The sequence below is a fragment of the Canis aureus genome, chromosome 1 (assembly GCF_053574225.1).
Source record: "Canis aureus isolate CA01 chromosome 1, VMU_Caureus_v.1.0, whole genome shotgun sequence".
Classification (NCBI taxonomy): domain Eukaryota; kingdom Metazoa; phylum Chordata; class Mammalia; order Carnivora; family Canidae; genus Canis; species Canis aureus.
Genome location: NC_135611.1, coordinates 51057367 through 51078852, shown reverse-complemented (window position 1 = coordinate 51078852; position 21486 = coordinate 51057367). Strand labels below are relative to the sequence as shown.

General features: G+C 39.3%; 1 protein-coding gene and 2 long non-coding RNA genes across 7 annotated transcripts in view; 2 read left to right on the top strand and 1 right to left on the bottom strand.

Moving 5' to 3' along the window:
* Positions 1-21486, top strand: part of PRKN (parkin RBR E3 ubiquitin protein ligase) — a 1299642-nt gene that overhangs the window by 629538 nt on the left and 648618 nt on the right. Inside the window, exon 5 of the mRNA XM_077899327.1 lies at positions 6731-6814. Within this exon, the coding sequence (XP_077755453.1) occupies positions 6731-6814 (84 nt within the window). The remainder of the gene's footprint in view (positions 1-6730; positions 6815-21486) is intronic.
* LOC144314808 (uncharacterized) lies at positions 3321-8957 on the bottom strand. 5 transcript variants are annotated; one of them, XR_013380670.1, is made up of 4 exons: positions 8824-8953; positions 8312-8429; positions 7500-7709; positions 3321-7140 (listed from the first exon to the last, which is right to left on the bottom strand). It is a non-coding gene; the product is annotated as an uncharacterized LOC144314808 (long non-coding RNA). The 5 variants fall into 5 exon arrangements; XR_013380667.1 differs by having other exon boundaries at positions 8834-8948; XR_013380678.1 differs by lacking the exon at positions 8312-8429 and having other exon boundaries at positions 8797-8957.
* Positions 9465-10271, top strand: LOC144314824 (uncharacterized). Its single transcript, XR_013380679.1, has 2 exons — positions 9465-9805; positions 9975-10271. It is a non-coding gene; the product is annotated as an uncharacterized LOC144314824 (long non-coding RNA).

Sequence of the window (21486 nt, the reverse complement as noted above, 5' to 3'; positions counted from 1 at the left end):
ATGGGGAAAATGAGAAAAAATAAGAAATAAAAAACATAGTGGACTGAGTCAAGTGCCTTGGAACTGGCCAATTATTGCTTATCTGTCTATGAAATTAAAAATAGTCCTACTCAGGGATTACTATTTTGAATACTACTTGCAACAGTTGCCATCTTTCCCTAAGTCAGCCTGTGCACTGGGCAAACATTAAAGGTGTTGTTTTATTTAGCATTCCTAAAAGCCCAAGAAGGGGATGTTTAACCCTCACTTTTCAGAAGAGGTGGATAAAGGTGGAATGAAACGTGCTCAGGAGCCTCTAGTTAATAATTGGTGGACTTGGGATTCATCAGGTCTGTGAACTTTGAAGCTCTCTCTCTGTATCACTTGGTTAGACACAAAGGAAAAGGAAGGAAGGAGGCCCAGCATAACAATTTTAAAGTTGCTTTTGCTGTCATATAATTTTCAAAATTATTCCTCTGAAGTTTGATTATATGCCTTAAATGTTTGTAGAATCATTTAAGAGGATATATTAAATCCAACACATTTGATAACTCGAAATAATTGTTAAAGGCATAGTTTAAGTAAAAGTACTATTAAAATAACCCTTATTATATTATATTTTTTAAGTTTTTTTAACTGCTTAACTGACTGAGCCACCCAGACACTCTTACAGTAACCTTTTTTAAAAACTGCAAACATTAAGATTTTTTAGTAACATTTTGGGAAACAGGATTTGCAAATGGTTTTTTACATGGCAGTGTATATGCCCACCTATGAAGAGCTGGTTATAGAATTTGTTTAGATAATTCAGAGATGGGGGAAATAAACCTCTTTTGCTTTAACTGTTTGTCTGAATATTGTCAGAGTGATATTTGGATAAGAATTAGCCAATTAGGTACCTCAGTTTTCCACTTGATTGGACATGCAAAACATAGCAAAAATGACTTATGGATTAGTTCTATGATTTTTAAAAGTAGATTTTAAGACCCTTACCTTACAGATTTAGTCACTGCTTTTCATGTCATTAAATCATTTTTTTCTGAATTTCTGATTTATATGCACCATATAGATGTGCTTAAATAATATTCTATTTTATGATTTTCTGTTGATGGTAATATTGTCAAGAGAAATCCTCAAAAGTCATCTTTAGTTGCAGTTTTCCATTCTTACTAATTCCAACAACTTCAATCACTGCATTCTAACAACACCTTGGATTCCATAGGCCAGTAGTTCTAAGGTTTTAATTGAAGTAATTTCTCACTTGAGACTCAGGATGTAGCTACTTCTACAAACTGGTGACATTACATGGTGGCCAAAATGCTAACATAGTATTTTTAAGTGCTTTTTGGGGCATGTAGGTGGCTCAGTCAGTTACACCTCTGCTTTTAGTTCAGGTCATGATCCCAGGATCCTGGGATCGAGTTCTGCTTTGGGCATCCTGCTCAGCAGGGAATCTGCTTCTCCCTCTGCCTCTGCCTTCCCCCTGCTTGTGCTCTCACTCTTTAATAAATAAATAAAATCTTTAAAAAAAATTAAGTGCTTTTCAATATGAACTTGGAGAATTTTACTTATCATAGATCCAAGGTTGGCACACTTTCTCAGTAAAGGACCAGGTAGTAAATATTTTAGGTTTTGGGAGCCATGTCCTCTGTGTGGCAATGACTCACTTCTGTCCTTGCAATGCAAAAGCAGCATAGACAACAGGTACGTGAGCAACTGCAGCCATGTTCCACTCAGGTCCATTTGTGGACACATAAACCTGAATGTCACTTGCTCTTCATGTGCCATGAAGTACTATTCTTTTTGGGCTTTTTAACCACTTACAAATTTAAAACCATTGTTTTTGCTGTCTAGAAGCAAACCCTAGGCTGGATTTGGTCATAGCAGGCCATAGTTTGCTCACCCTTGCTTTAGAAGCTTAACTAACTTATATATTCTCTTGGTTGTATAACCATATTAGGCAAAAGAAGGACACAATTTTTTTTTTAAAAGCTTCCAAACGATTCCTTATTAAGACGTATTTCACATTATTCTGACATGTTTTTTTCAGATGTCTTTCTCCAGTTCTTTACATTTGAGAGGTTAAATACATTTGCGGGGGGATTCTCTCCTTGACATGACTGTCATGTAATATGTAATCCTTTTAAAGTTTTGTTGTCTGGAGACTTTTGTAGCCCTAAATAAAGGCTATTAATTATAAATATAATTATTTCATCACGCATCTGTTAAAACACAGTATGCAACAGTGAACCAATTCACATTTTATATTTTCTAAGCCATTAGAAAAGATCAACATTGTTAAACCTGCTTTGTAATGGCATAAATTCACAGGAACATTTGTTTCAATTTTCAGGATGGATATTGCAATAACATTCAATACCCATACTATGAGTAGTATGGATAAACTAGCACATTTGCTTCATTATGTTGAACTGCCATATTCATTGGAATTCTATTCGGTTTTATTACTTACGTTCTCTGGTTATAGTTTGAGATCATGAAGCAAATCATGACCGTGTTTTCTATAATTTCCTTGTACAAAACAAGGATTTATCAGATTAAGTAGTATCTTAGGTGACAGTGAGAGGAATTGTTGCATAAATGTTTTCATTGCTTTTTGAACTTTGAAAAATTAAGGCATGAAAAATAAGTATCTGTACAGACTTTACTCATCCTAGACTTTGAGGCAGGGAATCTTTCTCTGAGCGGGATATGCAAATGGGACCTAACCCATGCATTTGATTATTAGGGCTCCTTCTCCAGCCTGTGCTAAAGTGAGGTTTATCTCTTACCATTGCACTTGCTCTAAGTAGGTCGGTGCTTCCTACACCAGCCTCAGAAGGAATGTTCCATGTTGGTAGATCAAGGAGGCAATGTCTCTGTGTTCAGTCAATGGTTATCCACAATGAAATAGATTTCCTTTGAAACCAGGGACTTTCCCAAGCAACAGGTGTGCTACTGTTCATTGTTAGCATCTACCTGCCACAAGTGTGAGCCAATACTTGCCACTACCATCCTGCCTATGACCTGGGTCCTAAGCATAAGTGGCTACTGTCCCAGATGGAAGAGGGACAAGAAGCGGCTCTTGTTAGAAGTGCTCAGTAATTTTGGAGAGTCAAAAGAAAAAAAGCTGCAATTTTTTGCTGAGACCCTGCCTCACTTCAGAAGGATTTGACAAGTTTGCAAGAATATTTTGAGGTTAAAAAAAAAAACAAGAAAAAGGTGCATAAAATAAGGAAAAACATCAAAGGAAAAGAAATCGAGGAAAATGATATGAAAGCAAGGGTAATATTAGCAAACCTAGTATTTATTGTAAATTATGTATAGTTTCCAGAGCTGGGCCACAGATTTGACTCTAAAGTTTTCCTAGTTGTCTAAAAATGAAAGAAACCAGATTCCTAGTATCCGTGGAGTATCCTACAGAAACAGATTAACAGATAAACGTAACCCCCAAGATGGGTCCTCAGCCAAGGACTGAACTGTAACGTGGGAGACTGCATTCTAGCCACATTTGTCCCTGAATTCCTCATGTTAAGTTGGAAAGCAAGGCTGAGGGAATGTGATCAAATGCTCGATATTAGTTCTTTACCTCTGCTTTACGTCAGTATATGTGTCACTTTGATCAAAAGGATATGTGCCTATGCTTAAAAATCAAACATACAGATGACTTTTTAATTAAAAAGCAACATCTCTCAGCTCCACCCTTGCTATCCAATTCTTAACATCCATGCCTTTGGGCAGCCCCCGTGGCCCAGCGGTTTGGCGCCGCCTTCAGCCCAGGGTGTGATCCTGGAGACCCGGATCGAGGAGTCTCACATCAGGCTCCCTGCATGGAGCCTGCCTCTCCCTCTGCCTGTGTCTCTGCCCCCACCCCCTCTCTTTCTCTCTCTCTGTCTCTCTCTGTCGTGAATAAATAAATAAAATCTTTTTAAAAAAATCCATGCCTTAAAAAAAAAAAAAATCCATGCCTTTACTTTTACATTGTCCAAGTGGCATGACATGTACATTTGGTTACACAATCCTTGGTCCATTTTCTTATCTTTTTTTTAAAGATTTTATTTATTTATTCATGAGAGACACAGAGAGAGAGGGAGAGACACAGGCAGAGGGAGAAGCAGGCTCCCTGCGGGGGAGCCTGATGTGGGACTTGATCCTAGGACCCCAGGATCACGACCTGAGCCAAAGGCAGACACTCAACCACTAAGCCACCCAGGTGTCCCCCTTGGTTCATTTTCAATAGTATATAGATTGTAAGGTTGAAAATCAAGTGGATATTTACATTGCTATAACTACAGTGGACTGTGTATGCCTGCACTAAACTTAGAGGTGCAAAGGAAATGAAATCTCTTATTTTCCGTAACTGATGGGACCTTAATCGTGAACCTTGATCCTTCTGTGGAGTGTGAGAATGTTCCCTTGATGATGAATCAATATCATCATGTCGTGGGTCCCCAAGAATGCCTCACACTTCCAGGTTCAGCGATTCACTGGAAAGGTTTGTAGGACTCAGTGGACAGTCTGACACATAGTAACAGGATCCAGAGTAGCAGAGAGAAAAGGCATCTGAAGTCTGGAGGAGATCACAGGCAAGTTTCCAAGAGTCCTCTGCCAGCAGAGCCGCACAGGATACACCTGTTCACTCGGCACCCAGGCTTTTCTGGGGGGGCTGGTCACTGTGCACCCCTTCCTAGCATGGACCACAGTGCCAGACTCCAGACATTTATGGTGCCACAAACCCTCTGTGTCAATGAGTGGATGCAGACACTCCCCAAATCCAGCTTCCCAGACACCAGCCTGGGGCCTCCCTAAGGACAGTAGGCTCAGGCTTCTAACACTTTCCTGCTGCTTACATTCTTCTGTTTAGTGATCTGTGAATTCAGAATGTGGCTCCTTACGAGGTCTGGTTTAAATAGCCTCTATAGAAGTTTGGCTTAGTATGTTTAAGGTAGATGCTGAATCTCCTATATTCCTTCTGCTTTCTCTTGCTTGTCTCTAAATTGTGTGTGTGCGTGTGTAAGTGTGTGTGTCTGTACGTGTGGTGCATCTCCATGTGGTAAGTGTGTGATACGATGTGTGTATGTGGTGTGATTGTGTCTATGTGCACAGGAAAGTCTGTGGGGTGAGATGTGTGTCAATGTGTGGTATGCATGTGTGTTTGAGTGTGGGTAGTGTGATGTGTGTGTGTGTATGTGTGTCTGATGCACCTGTGTGGGTACGTGTGCTGGTGCAGGGGGAGGGAAAGTGTGCACTCACAGAGACACAGGAATGGCTGGGATCCTTGCGTGCCTTCTGAGTTTTCATCGATTTGTGCGGCAGTGTGGCCAGGAGACTGCTCCGTCTGGCTCATGGAACAGGGTGGTCCTAGTGCTGACTGGTGGTGACCACTTCCACTGCTCACAAAACCTCTGGCATGGTCCCAATGTCTATGGTAATAAAATCACCACAGCCACCAGCTCTTGGCTCTCACCTCCTCTGCGGGCTGGGCACAGATCCCAGAACATTCTGGCTGGAAGCTCTGTCATCACCGCAGCTGGTGACACCTTCCTTCTGTCCTCCTCCTTCTCTGCTGCAGCTACGGAGACACCACCGTCTGTCCCACAGCTCCTTCTCAGAGCCACACATTGGATGAGGCCAAAGCTAGGCCACTTCCCACCTTCCCCCAAGCCCTCTGACATTCTCCTGAACTCTGAGAACTTCTAGGCACACAAGTACACTCTGTAAGTCTGCACATCCCAAAATCACTTGTTATCATTCTCCTAAATTGACAAAGAATTTGAGGTTGAAAAATCCTTTCCACTGGTCTTTAAAAGTATTTCTACTACTTTAGTAGTAGAATTATTATTTCCCTGTTTGCTGCTCCAGGTCTCATTCTCTTCTTGATCATGCCTTCCTCCTGAGCCTTCAGAATTTTCTGGTCCTGCAGGGCACAAAGGCCCCTCCTCTGCTGCAGCCTGATGGAGGTCTCCAAAAGTGCCTGCGAAGTTCTCCTCAACCACCCCTGTCTTCCGCTCTCCTTGCTCTTACGGGTTTACACGGTGCTACTTTTTAAAAGTCATTTTTTGGTGCCTCAGGAAAGGGAGGAGGTACACGTGCCTGCTCAGCCTCCCAGCTCTGATAGGTGGCCCTTCCATGTGTGCCTCCTCATGGTTCCCGGCTGCCTTCCAAAAATCCTTTTGACCATGATTGCATGGGTGTTTTCATTCAAAAATCATTAATTGAGGGGCACCTGGGTGGCTCGCTGGGTTAAGTGCCTTCCTTTAGTTCAGATAATGATCCTGGAGTCCCAGGATTGAGCCCTGTGTTGGGCTCCATGCTCAGCGAGGAGCCTGCTTCTCCCTCTGCCTCTCACTCTGCCTGTACTCTCTCTTAAATAAATAAATTTCTAAAAATCTTTAAAATAAATAAATAAGTAAATATCATCAATTGAAATTGCAGTGAACTTAAGAAAGCTATTTCAGTTTTTAAACAATTGAATGAACCACAGTTGGGAGATTACTACATGTGAATGTACTACATGTTTGAATTAATAAGCTAAAGGTCATCTTAGCGTACTTATGAAAATAGTTTTGATCCACCAGACCCCCCAAAAGAATCCTGAGAAACCCAGGTTCTGTAGGTTATATTTTGAAAATTGTTGGACTACACATTACTTTCATTATAATTTTATAGTATCAATAGATTTTCAAAAGTGTACTAGGGGGTACATTTATGTTACATTTTGTGCACCAAATACGTGTTGTTTTTCTCAAAGGGCCCATCTTGCTGGGACGATGTCCTAATCCCAAACCGGATGACTGGTGAATGCCATTCGGCAAACTGCCCTGGGACTACAGCCGTGAGTACCTGGTCAAATCCATTTTTTCCATTGTGGCATCTTCAGTATTTTGTGGGAAATTAGAAGAGAGACAAGAATGCCAACTGACTTTTCTTCCATCTGACAGTGTTCAGCAAAAGTGTCACCAGATTCAAAGTATTTATTGAGTTGCCCCAAATTCTACATTGTTCATTGCCATCCTGTCATTTTTCTAGAGGCTTTACCACTTTGGGTGACTGTGTTGAAACATGTCAATTAAAAAAAAAAAAGAAAATAAAAGAAGCATGTCAATTTAAATTCCTTTCAAAGTGATATTCATGGAATATAAAGAAGAGCCACTTCAGAGCCTAGCAAAGAAAAAAAAAAAAAAGTAGCAAAGATATAAGGTTAGTCTTTGTGCCAATGCTGTGATATTTTGTCTTTATAATAATTCAAAATTGCTTTCTTTCTTTATCTCTTTCTACCTTTCTTTTTCTGACATACATAGTGGACTTTAGGAAATCCCATATGGATGAGCAGCTCTACAATTGAATGACCATCTTCTGTTCTCTGCAATCCCCATCCCCTTTGCAAACATGTGCCATAAGTTTGATGTTTCTTAAAGAGCAGATATTTCTTAAAAGAGATACTAAGTGCTGAACTCATTTTTTAAACCATTTTCTATTGGGATCATGTTTGTAATTTGTATATTGTTTTACTTTTTTACCTCAAAAATTCCTGGATCTATCATCGTCTGATTGTGTATATATCTCCTGAGCTGTAAATACTCTTACGGTGCCAACCCAAATGTCAATGTTAGTTCACAAACTGTCACAGCCAGCTGGCAGTTAATATCTTCTCTAAGGAACAAAGTCTGTCAGTAGCAACAGGTACAGCATTTGAGCTAGAATCATTAGGCGTGCCTCCTCTCTCCAACCTGCGGGGCGATTGCAAGGAATTGAGTGAGCAGTAGGCAGCACTAACAATCATTTTCCATCAAACAGGGGTGAGGTCAGCAAACAGATTTTGATTCATGCAAATCCTGAAGAAAAATAATGACTTGTATGTCAGTCACATATATCGCGGCATTATAGTCTTATAAGTTAGCTACCAGGATGAAATGAAAGTATATATATTTATGGAACAGAGATCTTAGGTAGAATTACATATACCTGTATGCATACAGGTGTAATATATACACATTATACTATACAATATCTCTTAATTACAATTACATGCAATAATAACTATATCTCCATCCCTCCATCCATTCACCCATCTACAACATACACACGTTATCTGTTCTGTATAACACTGTGGCCTCTGTATCATCTTTACCGTAATTTGAGGTCCTTTGAAAATCGACTGTAATTCCTGACAGTCTGACTACCTCGCCTGGACCTTGATATTAATTGGCAGGATTCAGTCACAGCCGGATAGACACTTTTGCAAGGATTGAGCTTCACATCGGTCAAAAGGAGAAACTCTGTTAAGTGGGACCTAGGAGTGTTTCTTTTGCTCGTTGTGCATTCTACTTACCTTATATATCAGTACATGGAATTCAGTATGAATTAAGTTTATCGTAGCTCTATCTGACAGCATGGTGAGCTGATACCCTTCAAAATCTTTTCAGTGCACACCATATAAAAATACTGGACTAAATTACAAACATGCATTTTTAAAGGAATGGCTGTGCTGAGAGCTTAATAAGAAAAAGTATATATGTCAGAACTAGGAGAAAGTTTTCCAGGGGGAAAACTGTGTTGGCTGAAGCCAGCCACCCCCTTGGTAGTAACTACTGATCCCTGGGGCCTAGAGCCTAGGTGGGCAGGCATCCATGGAAGGCTATAGCTGAGTTTATGGCTTCATCAAGGTGGCAAATGAAACCACAGAATCCTACATAGAGCTAGTACCCATAAAACATGATACCCTTGTGAGGTCTACCAGAGGAGAGGAAGTGCTAGCTTCCTGGAGAGGCAGTGTGTGCTGTCCCTACCACCCCTACCACCCCCACCCCTGCTCACTGTAATCTCCTGTTCGCTGTTCCTCACCCATGTGCACCTGCTCTATTGGCCGCCCAAGGTCTCACAATGAACCAGATCCCAGGCAAATTCAGACTCCCCGAGAAGGAGGACAGCCCCTGCCCACCTTCCCAGACCACTCTAGGATTATACACATCATCCCCAGCCCAGGTTGAAGTCTGACCTCATAATTGAGTCTGCATTCCAGATGAGAAGGTCTGTCCACAAAACCCTTCAGAAATGAGCCTGCTCCATGGTGCCCTGAGGCATGTGCTACTGGTCCTGAGGCTGACCCCCTGCAGCTGGAAGCCACCCATTTCTATTTGCAGCCCACCTCAATAGGATGCCCCTGGTGAAATGTGGTGAAGCCTTTATTATCACATGGTGCAGGGCATACTGAGGAAGTGTGTCCAGGATAAGGGGATTGAAACCATCAGAGCCGTCAGCTGAAGACTTAAAAGAATAAGAAGAAGAAAAAAGAAAGCCATGGGATCCCTGGGTGGCGCAGCGGTTTGGCGCCTGCCTTTGGCCCAGGGCGCGATCCTGGAGACCCGGGATCGAATCCCACGTTGGGCTCCCGGTGCATGGAGCCTGCTTCTCCCTCTGCCTGTGTCTCTGCCTCTCTCTCTCTCTCTCTCTCTGTGTGTGACTATCATAAATAAATAAAGAAAAAAGAAAAAAGAAAGCCATGAAGCAAGAGAACCTTGCCCAGAAGCCGCCAGTAGATGCCCCTCAGGGTCCCTTTGCCACCTGGCTGAGATCTATGCCTACGCAGTGACAGGGGAGACACAGGGGCCACCTTATTTGATGTCATGGGTGTTGCTATGCATCTCAGCACAGCCAGGGTGGAAAGGAGGGGTGGGTTCTGCTATAGCTGTGGGGGTCAGACAGCTTTCCCCAGGGAGGGGGGGACAGGGAATGTAGCACAACCCCTGCCAGCTTGCACACAAGCTCCCACGGTGTCTCCCCACCACCTCTCTGGACCAGAGGCTTTCTCACAGTCCCCTCTCAGGTATGAATACATCTCTTTAGAGCAAGGATGAATGCTGAGTGAGTTCCCACCCTCCCGTGGCCAAAGCCCCTCTCTGGTGTGAACTACCAAGTGTGTATCTTATGCCGGAGACATGCCACATTGGCTGCACTCATAAACCCCTACCAGCATGTGACCTTTCTGGTGACAGGTGACACAGGAGCTCCTGAAGGAGTTCCCACTCCAGGCCTTTCTGCTGTCTGGACTTCCAGAAGGAGGTGGGGGCTTTGGCTGTCTCATACTTACTGCACTCAAACAGCTTTCATGCTTGAAACTTTCTGGTGCCAAACAAGAAGAGTGTTTCTAATGAAGGCTTCCTCACTGGTGTTGTTCATGGAAGGCTCTTCTCTGCTGTGCACTTTCTGAGGACACCTCGCACTCCTGACCATGTGGAATTGTGCTCTCCGTCAGTTGTCAGGTGGTAAATAAAGGCTGGTTTTCTTGGAAAGCCTCCCTACACACCTTGAATTTGTAGGTTCAAGTCTGAGTCTTGGGGGCAGGTAATGTTCTTGCTGTCCAATGCCCAGGCTGACTCACCACACACACCCCTTTTGGGGTTGGAGGCCTCAAGTCCCAGCAGGAGCAACAGTACAATGTTGTCCAGTGTATACACCATAGATGTGCCCTGGGCTTTGTCCAGAAGCCCCTCTTCTCCCAGGAGAGGCACACAACCACACCCTCCAAGGTCATCAGTCCCAGCCAATTTCAACATCTCCATGGCTGTCATTGGAGCCTCAGGCTAGGAGCTTCTCAGAAGCTGTCATGTTTACCCTCCTGGGAAACAGCATCTGGCCCCGTGATCTACTCCATCTAGTGGTTTTCAACATCTAACCCTTGAAGCTAAAGATCATTTGAATTGCCTAAGATAACCATCCCAGGGATTGAAATAAAATACAGATGTTAAATTAGTTTTAAAAAAAGAAAGAGAGAATAGTGAAGTAGAGGAAAGTGGGACAGATAAGTAGCACGCTCACACATGCGCACGTGAGTACACACATGCATGCACAAACACACACACACAAAACGATAGGATAAAACCAAATACAATGGTGATAAAATAAAATTTAAATGTACTGAACTTTAAAAGATTAAGATTCTGGGGATCCCTGGGTGGCTCAGCAGTTTGGCGCCTGCCTTTGGCCCAGGGCGCAATCCTGGAGTCCCGGGATCAAGTCCCGCATCGGACTCCCGGCGTGGAGCCTGCTTCTCCCTCTGCTTGTGTCTCTGCCTCTCTCTCTCTCTATGTCTATCATGAATAAAAAAATAAATAAATCTTTAAAAAATAAATAAATAAAAGATTAAGATTCTAAGACTAGGTTTAAAGTAGAAAATCCAGCTCTACATGAGTTACAAAAGATACACCTAAAACATGAAAACAAAAGCATTGGGAGTAAAAGAGTAGAAAATGACATACCAGGCAAATATTTTCTCTTTTTAAATTATCCAGATTTTTTTAATTTTTATTTATTTATTTATGATAGTCATAGAGAGAGAGAGAGAGAGAGGCAGAGACACAGGCAGAGGGAGAAACAGGCTCCATGCACCGGGAGCCCGATGTGGGATTTGATCCCGGGTCTCCAGGATCGCGCCCTGGGCCAAAGGCAGGCGTTAAACCGCTGCACCACCCAGGGATCCCCATACCAGGCAAATATTAAACGAAGCATAGCTTTAAAAAAAATCTATTTATTTTTAGAGAGAAAGATTGAGAGTGAGAGCATGCAAGGAAGGGGAGAGGCAGAGGGAGAAAAAGAATCCTGAAGCAGACTCTGTGCTGAACCCAGAGCCACATATGAGGCTCAGTCCCAGGACCCTGAGATCATGACTTGAGGTGAAATCAAGAGTCAGCCACCTAACCATTGGAGCCACTCAGATGCCCCTCAAAGGACAGCTTTTGAAACCATTTTAATTGCATATAAAATCAGTTTTTAGGAGAAAAGGCATTATTAAAATTTGTATTTATATATATTCTTTTTTTAAGTTTTTATTTTAATTCCAGTTAGTTGATCTAACAGTGTAATATCAGTGTCAAGTGTACAATATTCAACATTCCCATACGTCACTTGGTGCTCATCACAACCAGTGCCCTCGTTTGTCCCCATCACCTATTTTCACCCACCCACCTTTCCTCTGATGACCACCAGTGTATTCTTTAGAATTAAGAGTCTTTATCTTTTTTAAAAAAAAAATCAATTTCAATTTAATTAACATATACTGTAGTATTAGTTTCAGAGCTAGAATTCAGTGATTCCATCAGTTGCATACGACACCCAATGCCCATCACGCAGTTACCCCATCCCCCGCCCCATCGACCTGCCCTCTGGTGACACTCAGTTTGTTTCCTAGAGTTAAGAATCTTTTATGATTTGTTTCCCTCTCTGTTTTCCTCTTACTTTATTTTTCCTTCCCTTCCCTTGTGTTTAACTGTTTTGTTTCTAAAATTCCACCTATGAGTGAAATCATATGGTATCAATCTTTCTCTGACTTATTTCACTTAGCATAATACTCTCTAGCTCCATACACATCCTTGCAAGTGGCAAAATTTCACTTTTTAATGGCTGAATAACATTCCATCATGTATATAATTATAATATATTTAATATTCCAGCATACAAATAATTATGTTATATATAATATTCCATCATATATATACATGTATGTGTGTGTGTGTGTGTGTGTATCACACCTTTATCCATTCATCAATTGATGGACACTCGGGTTGCTTTTATATCTCAGCTACAAAAAATGCTGCTATAAACATAGGGGGTGTGTGTATATCCCTTTGAATTAGTGTTTTTGTATTCTTTGGGTAAATACCTAGTAGGATGATTGTTGGATCATAGGGTAGTTCTATTTTTAACTTTTTGAGGAGCCTTCATACTGTTTTCCACAGAGCCTGAAATGCCAGTTGGCATTCCCACCAACAGTGCATGAAGGTTCCCCTTTCTCCACAAACATCCTCACCAACACCTGTTGATCCTTGCGTTTTTAACTTTAGCCATTCTGACAGGTGTGAGGTGATATCTCATTGATTTGCATTTCCCTGATGGTAAATGATGATGAACATCTTTTCATGTGTCTGTGGGCCATCTAGATGTCTTCTTTTGAGGAATGGCTTTCCAAGTCCTCTGCCTAGGTTTTAATCGGATTATTTGTTTTTTGAGTGTTCGGTTGTGTAAGTCCTTTGTATATTTTGGGTGCTAACCCTTTATCAGTTGTGTCATTTGCAAATATCTTCTCCCATCCTGTAGATTGTCTTTTGGTTTTGATGATTGTTTCCTTTGCTGTGCAGAAGCTTTTTATTTTGATTTAGTCCCAATAATTTATTTTTATTTTTGTTTCCCTTGTTTTAGGAGACATATCTAGAAAAAAAGTTGCTACAGCTGATGTGAAAGAAGTTATTGACTGTGTTCTCTTTTAGGATTTATATGCTGTCATGTCCAACATTTAGATTCTTACTCCATTTTGAGTTTATTTTTGTATTATGATGTAAAAAAGTGATCCAGTTTCTTTCTTTTACATGGTACTGTCCAGTTTTCCCCACATCCTTTGTTGAAGACACTGTTTTCTCCTTTGGATATTCTTTCCTGCTTTGTCAAGGATTAATTGACCATGTAGTTGTGGAGCATTTCTGGGATTTGTTTTGCTCCAGGGATCTAAGTGCCTAGTTTTTGAGTCAGTACCATACTGTTTTGATTACTGTAGCTTTGTATGATAACTTAAAGTCCGTCATTTTGACACTTCCAGCTTTGCTTTTTGTTCTCACAGATTGCTTTGGCCATTTGGGATCTTTTGTGGTTCCACACAAATTTTAGGATTGTTTGATCTAGCTCTGTGAAAAATGCTATTGAGGAGGGATTTGATATTTGATATTTGATATTTGATAGGGATTGCATTCAATCTGTAGATTGCTTTAAGTAGTACAAATATTTGAGTAATAGTTCTTTTAAAATCCATGATCATGGAATGTCTTTAATTACTTTTGTTATCTTCAGTTTCTGTCATCAGTGTTTTAAGTTTATTGATTTATTTATTCATGAGGGACACACAGAGAGAGGCAGAGACATAGAGGGAGAAGCAGGCTCCCTGTGGGGAGCATGATGTAGGACTTGATCCCAGGACCCTGGGATCACCACCTGAGCCAAAGTCATATGCTCAACCACTAAGTCACCAGGTACCCCTCATCACTGTTTTATACAGGTCTTACACTTCTTCGGTTAGGTTTATTCCTAGATATCTTGTTATGTTTTGTGCAATTGTAAATGGGATTGTTTTCTTAATTTCACTTACTGCTGCTGTATTAGTGGTATATAAAAATGCAATAGAGTTCAATACAGTGATTTATATCCTGCAATTTTAGTGAATTCATTTATTGATTTTAGCAGTTTTCTTGTACAGTCTCTTGGGTTTTCTATATGTAGTATCATGTCACCTGCAAATAGTGTGAAAGTTTCATTTCTTTCTTACCAATTTTAATCTTTTATTCCTTTTTGTTGTTTGATTGCTGTGGGTAGGACTTCCAGTACTGTGTTGAATAAAAGTGGTGAGAGTAGATATCCTTGTCTTATTCCTGATTAAGGGGAAAGCTCTCAGTTTTTCATCAAGTATGATGTTAGCTGTGGGTTTTTCATAGATAAAGTTTATTATGTTATGGTATATTTCCTTTAAACCTATTTTGCTGAGTGTTTTTATCATGCATGGATGTTGTACTTTGTCAAATGCTTTTTCTGCATCTGTTGAAATGATTGTATGGCTCTTATCCTTTTTCTTATTTTTTTTAAGATTTTATTTATTTATTCATGAGAGACACAGAGAGAGAGGCAGAGACACAGGCAGAGGGAGAAGCAGGCTCTATGCAGGGAGCCTGATGTGGGACTCGATCCTGGATCTTCAGGATCATGCCCTGGGCTGAAGGTGGCACTAAACCGCTGAGCCACCCAGGCTGCCCTATCCTCTCTCTTATTTATGTGATGTATCATTGATTTGTGAATATTGACTCATTCTTGCAACCCAAGAATAAATCCCAAATGACTGTGATGAGTGATTTTTTTAATGTATTGTTGAATTTGATTTGCAAGCATTTTGTTGAGAATTTTTGCACTGTTCAACAGGGATATTGGGCTGTAGTTCTCTTTTTTAGTGGTGTCTTTATCTGGTTTTGGTGTCACGATAATGCTGGCCTCATAAAAAGGAAAACTTCCTTTTCTGTTTCTTAATTGTTTGAGAAGGATAGGTATTCACTCTTCTTTAAATGTTTGGTAGAATTCATCTGTGAAACCATCTGGTCCTGGACTTTAAGTCTGTTGGGGTATTTTCTTTGCTGGTTATCAGTCTCTTCAAATTTTCTATTTCTCTCTGTTTTGGTTTTAGTAGTTTATATGTTTCTAAGAATTTATCCATTTCTTCTAGGTTATCCAATCTGTTGGTATATATTTTTTTCATAATATTCTCTTATAATTGAATTTCAGTGGTTTCAGTTGTTATTTCTTCTCTCTCATTTGCGATTTCATTTATTTGAGTCCTTTCTCTTTTTTTTTCTTGATAAGTCTGGCCAGAGGCTTATCAGTTTTGTTTATTTTTTTCCAAAGAACCAGCTCCTGATTTCTTTGATCTCATCTCCTGTTTTTTTAGTACCTATATCATTTATTTTTGCTCTAATATTGTTTCCTTTCTTCTCCCAATTTTAGGTTTTGTTTATTGTTGTTTTTCTAGCTTCTTTAGGTGTAAGGTTGGTTTTTTGTTTTTTGTTTTTTTTTTTTAAGATTTTTCTTGCTTCTTGAGATAGGCCTGTATTGCTATAAACTTCCCTCTTAGACCACTTTTGCTGGATCCCAAAGGTTTTGAATCATTTTGTTTTCATTTTCATTTGTTTCTATGTATTTTTTTTTTATTTCTTCTCTTATTTCCTGGTTGACTCATTCACTGTTCAGTAGCATGCTATTTAACCTCCATGTATTTGTGATCTTTCTGGATTTTTTCTTGTGGTTGACTTCTAATTCCATAGCATTGTGATCGGAAGGGATGCATGATGTGACTTTGGTCTTGAATTTGTTGAGGCACTAATATGTAATCTATTCTGGAGAATGTTCTGTGTACACTTGAAAAGAATGTGTATTCTGCTGTTTGAGGATGGAGTGTTTTGAATATATGCATTAAATCCATCTGTTCCAGTGGCATTCAAAGCCATATTTTCCTTATTGATTTTCTATATAGCTGACCTGTCTATTGACTTAAGTGGTATGTTAATATTCCCAACTACTATTGAAATATTAATGATGAGTTCCTTTATGTTTGTTATTAAAGCTTTATGTGTTTGGGTACTCCTGTGCTGAGTGCATAATATTTACAACTGTTATATCTTCTTGTTGGATTATCTCCTTTATTATTATATAGTGTCCTTCTATGCCTCTTCTTACAGTCTTTATTTTAAAGTCTGTTTTGTATACAAGTATTACTTCTCTGGCTTTCTTTTAACATCCATTTCTATGATAGATGTTTCTCCATTCCCTCACTTTCTATCTGAAAGTGTCTTTAAGTCTAAAACAAGTCTCTTGTAGGCAGCGTATAGATTGCTCTTGTTTCTTTGTTTGTTTTTCCATTCTGTCTCCCTATGTCTTTGATTGAGAGTTTAGTCCATTTACGCTGAAAGTGGATCATTGATAGACATGCATTTTTCGCCATTTTATTACTTCTTTTGTGGTTGTTTCTGAAGATTTTCTCTGATTCTTTCTTGCCTTTCTTGCTTTGCTGATTTTCTTTAGTAATATAATTTGATTTCTTTCTCTTTATTCTTTGCATATTCATTAGTGGTTTTTCATATATGATTACTGTTTGGCTTGTGTCTAACCTCTTCTGCATATAGCAGTCTATATTAAGTTGATGGCTGTTTAAGTTTGAGTATATTCTTTTCTCCTCTCCTTCTCACATTTTAGGTATATGCTATTATATTTTTTATCCTTTCTTTTGTGAGTTCATTGACTTATTTCCTACAGAATCATTCATGTTTGCTGCTTTCATGTTTTCTACCTTAATACTGTCACTTTTGGTTTGTCCCTTCCAAAGAGTCCCCTTTAATATTTCTTGTAGGGTTGGTTTAGTGGTTATGAACTCCTTTAGTTTTTTGTTTGTCTAGGAAACTCTCTATCTCTCCCCCTATTCTGAATGATGGTCTTCTTGGATAGAATATCCTTGGCTGCAGATTTTTCCCATTCAGCACTTTGAATATATCATGTTACTCCCTTCTGGCTTGCAAAGTTCCTATTGAAAAACCTCCTGCTGGCCTATGGGGTTTTCCTTTGTAAGTTACTGACTTCTTATGTGTTGCTCTTTTAATTTTTTTTCTTTATTACTACATTTTGCCATTTTATTTTTATTTTTTTAATTTATTTTTTATAGGTGTTCAATTTGCCAACATATAGAATAACACCCAGTGCTCATCCCGTTACTATGCATCTTGGTATGGGTCTGTTTTTGTTTATCTTGATGGGAGTTCTCTGTGTCTCCTAGATCTGGATATCTGTTTCCTTCCCCAGATTGGAGAAGTTTTCCAACTGTTATTTCTTCAAATAAATTTTCTACCCCCTTATCTCTCTCTTCTTCTTCTCAAACTCCTACAATACAAATATCACTACATTTGGTAGGGTCACTGGGTTCCCTAGTCTCTTCTCATTTTGCATAGTTCGTTTTTCTCCCTTTTGCTCAGCTTATCTCCTTTCCATTACTCTATCTTCTATATCACTAATTTGTTCCTCTGCTTCTGTCCTGCTGTGCATTCCATCAAATGTATTTTCATTTCCTTTACTGAGACCTTTATCTCTGCTGTTATTCCTTTTCACTTTGTTAAGGGTCTCATTCATGTCTTCTACCCTTAAGTCCAGTGAGTATCCTTATGATCATTATTTTCAATTCTCTATCAGACATGTTCCTTATATCTGTTTTGCTTAGCTCTTTAGCCATGGCCTTGTCCTGTTCTTTCATTTGGAATAAATTTCTGTCTCCTCATCTTGTCTACCTCTCCGTGTCTGTTCCTATGTGTTAAGAAAGTCAGCTATGTCTTCTGCTCTTGAAAGTAGTGACTTTATGAAGAGGTCCTGGAGTACCCAGCAGTGCAATATCCTCTGTTCACCAGAATCTGATACTTCAGGGATGTCTCATATATGTCGCTTATGCCCTACCATAGTGTTTGAGTTACTTATCCTTTCAGTGCCCTCATCTAAACTGACTCTCTGCTTGTTATGAGCTCTTTTTGCTCTCTGTAGCATTAGTGGGACCCAGGCAGGCCAGCTCTGAGGGGATGTGCCCACCCAGGAACTTGAGAGCAGTGTTAGCAAAATTTGCACTGGACCACTAGTCCTATGCCAGATCTCACAAAGTGCTGTAATGCTGGAGGCTGTATGCCATGATGGCCCATGGCATGAGACGGGTGAAGGCACATGGTTGAGTGTGGCAGAGTAGCTGGGTACTACACAGCAGCAGTACATTATTAAAAATTTAAAAAGCATTATTAAAAATAGATTTTGATAAAAGCTTCAATAACTCAGAAAGATATAGCAGTTTAAAAATTGTATGATCTTAGTAATATGGACTCAAAATATATTAAGGACATACTGTCAAGATTAATCAAGTATATGGATAAATCTGGTAGGAGGGTAGGATATAGTAACATTAAGCTCTGAGGGGTTGAGAGCTCCAGCAGCATAATCAGGAAGCATGTGGCAGGTCAGTACAACCAGTGACTAGGGTTGCTTCATGAACACTGCACCCGACACCTGGAGATGCCTTCTTTTTTTTAAGCATATATAGAACATTTCAACAATTGATCATATTTTAGGGCATTAAGCCATTTGAATAACACTTACAAAAGCATAACCCTAGGGGTTCCTAGGTAGCTCAGTCTGTTAAGCGGCTGCCTTTGACTCAGGTTATGATCACAGAATCCTGGGATCGAGCCCCACACATTAGATGCCCTGCTCAGTGGGGAGTCTGCTTCTTCCTCTGCCCCTCACCCCACTCCTACTCTCTCTCTCTCTCTCTCTCTCTCACTCTCTCTCTCTCAAGTAAATATCTAAAATCTTTTTTTTTAAAGCATGACCATGAAAGTCTCTGAAACATAGAAATTCAATTAACTTAGTCAGTAAAAGTCCAACTGGAAATATGAAACCAAACAACAATGAAAATATACCACATATCAAATCCTTGGGGATGTTGTTAAATTAGAATTTAAAGGGAGTATTTAGGACCATCTAAAAGAAGAGAGAATACAATTATGTAAACATATTGTTTAAAAGGTAGAAAAAGAAATTGTTATATCCAACTATTTTTCTCTTATTTTTAGTGAACATTAAATAAAGGAATTGAAGGCATGCACACTTTTTTGTAACCAGTGGCTGGCAGAGCACTCAGTGTGAGAAATTTAATTCATTCTTTCTCTTTCTTAAAGTCTTTTTTTGTGAATTCCATTTTTACAGTGTAGCTACATATAAACACTGACTCCTGTATTTTCTGTGTGTGGTATTTGTTTCTTAAGAAGGTGAGAAGATAGGCATTTTTTAAGTAGTTTATCATATTTAAATTTTCAGGGTATTTTAACTTTTTGACAGTATTTTATACACTCATATATTTATGAGGATATATTATATTCTCATAAAAAGTTAAATTTCTGTCACTTGAGAAAAATATCCATATACTTAAAATTCAAAAGAGCAAGGTCTCTAATGTATTCATAATTAATATTTATACACTTAAAGATAATCTAACTAGATCATTTTAAGTAGCAGTGAAATCTAACCTTGGCTTTTAAGATTACAAATATAAACTTGACCCTAACTGCACTTTAGACATAGAAATCTGTACCTAATTCAGTTTTACACTAATCGCTGTTATCTAAGGAAGGAGCATAGCATTAGATCTGAAAGGCATCTTACCTTTTTATAAAAAGAATTCCAGTCAACTCAGAGGGTATATATGCTTCAGATTTAAAGAAGGACAAAAATCACTTAGGATTTTTTCCATTACTGAAATTAAATCAACTTTGGATATGACATAAGACTTTAAATTTTGGGGGGACCCGTGTGGCTCAGTGGTTGAGCTGCTGCCTTTGACTCAGGTCATGATCCTGGAGCTCTGGGATTGAGTTCTGCATCAGGCTCCCTGCAGGGAGCCTGCTTTTCCCTCTGCCTGTGTCTCTGCCTCTCTCTCTCTCTCTGTGTCTCTCATGAATAAATAAATAAGATCTTAAAAAAAAAAAAAAGACTAAATTTTCTTTGTAAATCTTCTTTGATATTTTATGTATCATACCTTAAACAACAAAGATATTCATGTCTGTCCATGCACTGGGGATATGTGGTTTACTTAGTTGCACACATGTAGGCTAGGGCATACCGGGAGGTCCCACTCTCCAGGTGTTATTTCTGAGTTCCAAATTATAACTTAAGAGTGAGTATCCCTTGTTCAGAAAACAGTCTCCTGTGAAAACCTCTGACTTAGTAGTGCTTTTGTGGTAATAAAGGGTTTCTTAGCCAACTGTGAGAATGTCGCCTTTTCCCTTATACCTTATAGTTGGACAGCAGGATCTGGGAGAAGGGGATAGCTCCTTAGATGACAAAGGAAAAATTAAATCATGTCTTTGTCTTAGTTTGTCCAGGCTACTCTAACAGAAATACCATAAACCGGTGGCTTATAAAAAAAAGAATACATTTATTGCCCACAGATCTGTAGGCTAGGAAATTCAAGGTGAAGGGCCTACTTCCTGATTCATAGATATCATCACATGGTGGAAGAGACAAGGGCTGTTTCTGGAACATCTCTTAAAAGGCACAAATTCCATTCATGAGCTCCCTGCTCTTATGATCTAATTACCTTCTAAAGAACCCACCTCCAAATACCATCACCATAGGGATTAGGCTTCCATATTTCAGTTCAGGGGAACACAAATATTCAGTTCATAGCAATCGTCAAAGTAATAAATGGGCTAAGGTCAATATTTTTGTTCTTGATAAGGAGTATTATTTTACGACTTAACAACTTATAAATACATTATGTTTTTGAGTGGTAATACTGAAATCTCATGTAAAATAATGTATTTTATGCTTAAAATTATTTGACTTTGATAGGTGTTAAACTTTTGATAGGTTTTACAAGGAACTTTTGTTACTTATCAGAAACAGTTGAGAAGACCTCTTAAAATAGCTCAAATGAGATTAGATGCGAAAAGCTATCCCGTAAACTATAATAAATAGCATAATTATTAAACTCACTGTAAAAAATGGAAAGCTCCATCTTATTCAACATGAAATTTATTTTTTATATTTTCCCCTAGTTGGGCTCAGTATATGTCAACCAGAACATTAGTTTGAATAAAAGTTAATATTACTAGTCTATATCTGATTTCATCTTCTGGGGAGATGTTGACCAAAATGATATGAATAGTAAATAAGAGTTATCACATACTGAACAATTTTCATAGAGAGAGCATTTGGGTAGTTTATATCCAAAAAGTTTCTAACTAATAGTTTAATCAAATGACTCTCCTCATGGGATCTGTGTTTCTTTTGGTTGTTTCTTTTTTTTTTTTTAATTTTTATTTATTTATGATAGTCACACACACAGAGAGAGAGAGAGGCAGAGACACAGGCAGAGGGAGAAGCAGGCTCCATGCACCGGAAGCC